This window comes from Anopheles stephensi, chromosome X, assembly GCF_013141755.1.
Source record: "Anopheles stephensi strain Indian chromosome X, UCI_ANSTEP_V1.0, whole genome shotgun sequence".
Taxonomy (NCBI): Eukaryota; Metazoa; Arthropoda; class Insecta; order Diptera; family Culicidae; genus Anopheles; species Anopheles stephensi.
This window is the reverse complement of record NC_050201.1, coordinates 6,163,721-6,169,743: the sequence shown is the minus strand read 5'-3', so window position 1 is coordinate 6,169,743 and position 6,023 is coordinate 6,163,721. Positions and strand designations below refer to the sequence as shown.

The following is a 6,023-nucleotide window of genomic DNA, read 5'->3' as shown; positions in this document are numbered from 1 at the left end:
GTTACGGCGAGAAGGTGATCTTATGTTGCACGAGTGTAAGAGAGAAAGGAATATTAAATGACAGTTAGCAGCTATGACAGTTTCGCCACGAAGACCCGCTGTCATTTTTGCAGGGTTGCTCAGCCGTTCTGATCACGTGAAATAATATGGAAAAAAATGAGGATATTTTTTTTTAAATCTTTATTTGATTTAATTCCCATACACAAATAACCCTCTAGCTATTTTAATTTTTTTTAAATGATTTTCAATCCACTTCTGCTTCATTTTAATTTATCTACTACCTCTAGAGTTTGTTTGCCTATTGGCGGCTTCATTGATTCAGTGTTCACTTGTAGTTGAATATTACGTCCCGTCTAAGGGCAAGCGGTCCGAGCGGGATTTGATACCCGTTCCTGTCCAGTGAAGGTCGGAGCTGCTACCTACGCTCGGCATTGGACCACTTCAGATCGAATTAAAAATATTAAACCCATTGCTATAGCCCTGCTCAAAAACCCGGCATCGACGACCCAGTGCACAATTGGGTCGCGTTTTGGTCGAAATCGGGTCGAAACGGCCCGTCACCGTGTATGAAACACCCGGTTGTGAGAGTGTGAGTGTGTGTGACTTGTCAGTTTCGGATTTCTCTTCAGGAAGATCAGAAGAAAAAACGGTAAAAGACTCGAGAAGGCCTCCCCCTGACAAAATTTGTTAGGCACTATAGGATATACGGCTAAAAGAATGCAATCCGCAGTACACGTTGTGAAAGCTTCACAATGTGCAAAAAATGTTTGAATAAAGACGAAATAAATATTGCTTATGATTCGATTAAATCCCCCTCCCTCTATCCTGACCATTTATATTGGCTTACAGGAGCTACGTAATAATTTCTGGTCACGCTAGGAGTGACCAATCAGGCTTACAACATACACGGTGTTCCCAGACTGTAACGGAACATTGGTTCGAAGGATACTTGTTAACGGGCATATATATTCCGAAAAGGAGGAAAAATAAGAATAATAGCATTTCAAATCACTTCTTATAATGTTTATTATCATGCTTTACTCGCTGTTCGGTAACAGTATTAAGGAACAATGCACAATGTTTATATGAAACGAGTTATGACCATACAAAAATCCCACTGTGCAATAAAAATGACAGGCCACAGTGCTGCACATAAAAGATTCTAGGGGGGGCCTTCTCGAGTCTTTTACCATTTTTTTGAAATGACATAAAATTGGTCCGAAGATGTTTGTGTTTCGACCCCCGAAGGCAGTCGTTCCGACGGTCAAAACAACCGCCTTCGGACCGCGATGCGACTGATTTTACGCTCCGGAGAACACCAAAACAAATGCCACAGTAGGTTCGAATTCTCCGAAACTCGTCGCACAGTGCATGCAATGGCATCAGGCAAAGAAACGAGCAACAAACTACACGTCGATATTGAATACTGGTAAGCATAGGTAGCTTGGGCGGGAGTAAATGGTGTTTTTATTCATGTTTTAACTCTATTCTCACCTTCCCCTCCTGTACATCCGCAGTAATGTGTGCAATTCCGAACCACAGTGCGTGGAGCTGGCAAGCATTATCCGGGCACAGATCCCGGAGGCGGAAGTTGTGTGTCGCACGGGAAGACGTGGTTCGTTCGAGGTGCAGATCAACGACACACTAGTGCACTCAAAGCTGGGCTCGTTAGCGTTTCCTCAGTACGAGGATGTGGTGCAGAACGTGCGCAATGCACGGGACGGTTTGCCCGTGAATCGTGTGGCGGAACAACCGATCACCGACTGTGTGGTGCAGTAGCGAAACACACATTCACCGCGAAAAGTATGGTTAACCGGGTCGATTGTTCGTGGAGATCGCTCGTCGTGCTAGTCGTGTTTTTTTAGCATCTATTTTTTAACCCGTCGTTGTGGTGTGGTCATACCATCCAAAATGATACTGTTATTGCGCTAACAACCCTTGTACGAATCTATTCCTTTGCTAGCTCGATTACACCCGAAACCGTAGCACCACAGTGAAGTTCCCCGTCGAAAGTGTTTGTTCCGTCGGTTCCGTTCCGTTCGTCACCGTGGTCGTGCGACAGATACACGCCGAACCGCATGCGTCCACCAAACTCACGGCTGATGGTGCGCAGTGGTTCCGCCGTACGCACACCACTCGACTGATCGATACAGATCATTTGACACCGGGTACAGGGACCGTCGACGCTAAATCCACTCGCCCCTATCCGTACCCGTTGCCAGTCGGACTCCTCCAGCGGGCGGGCCGTTTCGATGATCAGATTGCCCCGGAACCGATCGACGAGCGAATCGAGCGCGGGCATCTCGGCCCCATCCCAATCGTCCACCTTGTCGCGCAACCACCGCACCGAGGTGCGGTTAATTAGCAGCAGCTGGGCTTGATTGTTGAGCGAAAGTTCGCGTGCGGTACGTCGTTGCCGGCGGGTTTCCTGCGCCGATTGGCGTAACAATCGCAACCCGGAAACACCGAGCGCTCGGCTCACCCAATCCGCGCACCGTTCGCCACAGTCCACGCCCTGCACACTGTCCAGGCACACCTTCGTCTGGCAGAGTTGTATCGGTTCACGCGCTGCGTCCAATCGTTCCGCTTCGTCGAGATCGATAACCAGCTCGTCCTCGAGCTCGTCGTGGTGCAGCGTCATACGGTCCCGTTCCACCGTGGGTCGGATGCGGCACATTTCGGGCAGTTTCTTCTGCGTCATCGCCACCCCATGCTCGTCGACGATAAGAAAGGCACGGTCGTACCGTAACCCGGTGGCGGACAGTGGCCAACACCCACCGGTAACACGGTACGGTCCACAGGATTTCACCGGATACAGACAGATCTGCACCAAACGGGGCCGATCGTACCCCTTGTACTGGGCCAGAATTTGATCCCTCGAGAGGGTACCGACGGTCAGCGGTCCGGTAAGTGAAGCGCGAACATAACAGCGTCGTATCATGCCCACCAACCGTGCGACATCGGCCGTACGCGTACAGTAGCCGAACGAAACGCGTACCGATCCGGTCGGCTGTCCGTCGATGAGATCGTTCGCGTCACCACACACATGGCCTGCCTGGTAGTGGCGCAGCAGATCGTTATCGGCAAGCCGCAGATGACGCTGGCAGGCGCCCGGATTGCAGAAACACCCGGTACGCAGGTAGATGCCGTGATTGGCGGCCATACAAGCAATCTCCGCAAATCCAACGTAACCGCCATCGTCGTTTAGCACGTTAAAGTTAACGATGGCGCCCTGGGAAAGTGGATCCCCGAATGCGGTATCGTGGTACAGCTCCACCACCCGGCCCCCGTTCGCGTGCTGCAGTGCTTGCAGCTCCCGGTAGCAGTGGCGCGCGAGCTGAAACGTGTGGCGCTGAATGCGCTCCATCGTTGCGCCTGGGATAAGCCGCTCGAGCGTGTCCATGCAGGGCAGCAGGGCGGCAATCGCCAGAAAGTTGATCGTACCATCCTCGAACCGTTCCGCCAGCGAGTCTCGCTTCTCGTGGAACGCATTCGTACCGCTCATCGCTATCTTCACCGTACCGCCGCCGTAGTATCGCTTGCCGGGCAGCAGCAACCGTCCGGCGTCCTTGCGCACCAACAACGCACCCAGCCCGGTGGGATAGCTACAGGGTGGAGAGAAAGAAGCAAAACCCGTTTTAAAAAGCTACTCAAGTGGAAGCTGCCGACCATCCCGGCCTAGCTGAACCTTACCCGAATATCTTGTAGAAAGAAACACACACAAAGCTAGGCCGGTAGCGGGTAAGATCTAGTGCGCTGGTCGATACGTAACTGGCCGCATCCAAGCATACGTGGAATGCGTCCTCGCCGTACCCGCGCACCCCACTCCTTTCCACCAGCTCGATCAGTTCCAGTGGGTACTTGACACCGTTAAAGTTACACTGGGCCGGAAATACAAGCAGCGATGGGCGATGTCGCTGACGGGCGGCTTCCGGTTCGTTGAGCACCTGCAGCAGTTCGGTCCGTTCGATCGGGCGCACGCGCTCGGTGCGTACGATTTCGCGCATCCCCAGCACCGACGTATGACTGTCGCGCAGATACACGAACGCACCCGCGTTATCCGGTTCGCCAAAGCCGAACGATTCGCCGAGCAGCTTCAAGCTGGCGGTCGTACCGGATGTAAACACAACATCGTACTCGGCTGGGCGGGTATTGAACCAGCGCAGCACCCGGTATCGGACCAGATCCATCAAATCTTCCATCGTGCGGCTGGTGTGCGGATTACAGAACAGACCACCGGCCAGCAGCTCCTGGATGGCGCGGAGCTGCGACTCACCGTACAGTGCCGTTCCAGCATGGTCCAGGTAACATTTATCTGTAAGTAAACGAACACAGGTAAGGCATGTCTCTTCTTTGTCCCCTAGCGATCTCTTAAGACCATTTCTGGAACTAACGAACGGTCCCGGATGGGGTTCGAACCCTCCGGACCTCCACCCAATCCTTTGTCCGCTTGCGCAGAGAGATATATATACTGACCGGTAAGGCGTGAGAAGTCCTGTTCAATCCGGGTCCGCTCTTCGTCGGTATACTCGGTTATGAAATCCATCGCTATTAGGCCGCACAACTGCAAAACAACAATCACAGCACCCACCTCGTCGGAGAACAAATTGATAACTGATGGCCGTCGATAGCGCTGCGATGATCGCGTGTGACGCGTACAGATAACCACCAGCAACAGTAGCAGCCTACTCAACTGCCCTTTCTTTGATACACGGCACGCTTTTAAACACACTTCACCGGTGGCTACATTTAAATCTGGACCCACGAAAGTGCGTATTCACCGTGCAAAATTATATAGCCCTCATTTAATGCCCCTTGTCGTTCCCGTGCCGGAGCAGCTTGACTGTTGCCATGGAAACGATTGAGGACGGTGAAGAAGACCACAGAACACCAAATAACAAACAAATCTCTCTTGAAAGCTATAAATATATGCAATGCGTGTGTGGCCCTGTTCGAATGATAATGATCGATTGGTGCGACATTTCCGACGTGCCGAACATTTCATTTCCTATCATCACCCGGAACCGGGCGACAAGCTTATTGCACTGACGCGTGCCATGTGACTTCTTTTCCCTTGGATTTAATGGCCGTTTTTGTTGTTGTTGCTTGCTGAAGTGTTCAAATACGTGGCGATGTGCAGTGTAGCCGTACCGGTGGTGCCTCACCACACCATAACTTTCCGGTATAAACTCTGTGTTCCGACCATGGGCACCACAGCAGCCGGTTGGGCCTTGGAGTAAATACAGGCCCACAAGTTGCATGGAACAAGCGTCGTGCAAGCTTTCGTGGTAGTGCACAGTGGTATGGGAACATGAAGCGATAGGACAAAATGATTTAATTTAAACTGACAGTAAGTGGTGTATGATGTAAAGCCTTTTACATTTGACGTGGTAAAATGTAGTTATAGATTTTTTAGAAATTTTCAGATAAAAGTATGAACAATTTACTAATTTTTATTAAGTCATGTAGGGTAACTGCTCCAGTTGTCGGCAATGTACATATTTTCACAAAATATTGGGCTAAAGTCTGAATAGATGCCCCCCCCCCCCCCTCACTCACGGACACTCATTTTTGCAACTGAGTTACCCAAAAGGGTATATTTTTCAGACTTTTTAGTGTAAGTTTTTATTTATTTATTATTTATTTATTATTTTAACTAGTATAAATAATTATTACAACGATTTCTCATATTTTTGCTTAGTTTTTACCTACATTTAAGGTAACTCAGTAGCGAAAAGTGAGTGTCGTGAGTGGGGGGCATCTATTCAGACTTTAGCCATTATTTATAATAATCAAAAATAATAAATAATTAATAAATAAATAAATTCTTACAGTACAAAGTAAAAAAATATACACTTTTAGGTAACTCAGTAGCGTAAAGTGAGTGCCGTGAGTGGGGGGCATCTATTCAGACAATAGCCAATTATTGTTATAAATGGTAAAAAAATAGGCTAAAGTCTGAATAGATGCCCCCCCCCACTCACGGACACTCATTTTTGCCACTGAGTTACCCAAAAGGGTAT

The 6,023-nt window shown here is 49.6% G+C and overlaps 2 protein-coding genes across 2 annotated transcripts; one reads left to right on the top strand and one right to left on the bottom strand.

The window, feature by feature from the left end:
* Nucleotides 1–1,145: 1,145 nt before the first annotated feature.
* LOC118517511 (migration and invasion enhancer 1) lies at nucleotides 1,146–1,935 on the top strand. Its single transcript, XM_036063736.1, has 2 exons — nucleotides 1,146–1,429; nucleotides 1,518–1,935. The coding sequence occupies exons 1-2, from the start codon at nucleotides 1,290–1,292 to the stop codon at nucleotides 1,777–1,779; spliced, it is 402 nt and encodes a 133-aa protein (XP_035919629.1). The 5' UTR covers nucleotides 1,146–1,289; the 3' UTR covers nucleotides 1,780–1,935.
* On the bottom strand, nucleotides 1,441–5,220 carry LOC118517503 (molybdenum cofactor sulfurase). The gene is made up of 3 exons (XM_036063718.1): nucleotides 4,477–5,220; nucleotides 3,694–4,315; nucleotides 1,441–3,605 (listed from the first exon to the last, which is right to left on the bottom strand). Exons 1-3 carry the CDS (start codon nucleotides 4,544–4,546, stop codon nucleotides 1,949–1,951), a joined length of 2,349 nt encoding a protein of 782 aa, XP_035919611.1. The 5' UTR covers nucleotides 4,547–5,220; the 3' UTR covers nucleotides 1,441–1,948.
* Nucleotides 5,221–6,023: the final 803 nt, after the last annotated feature.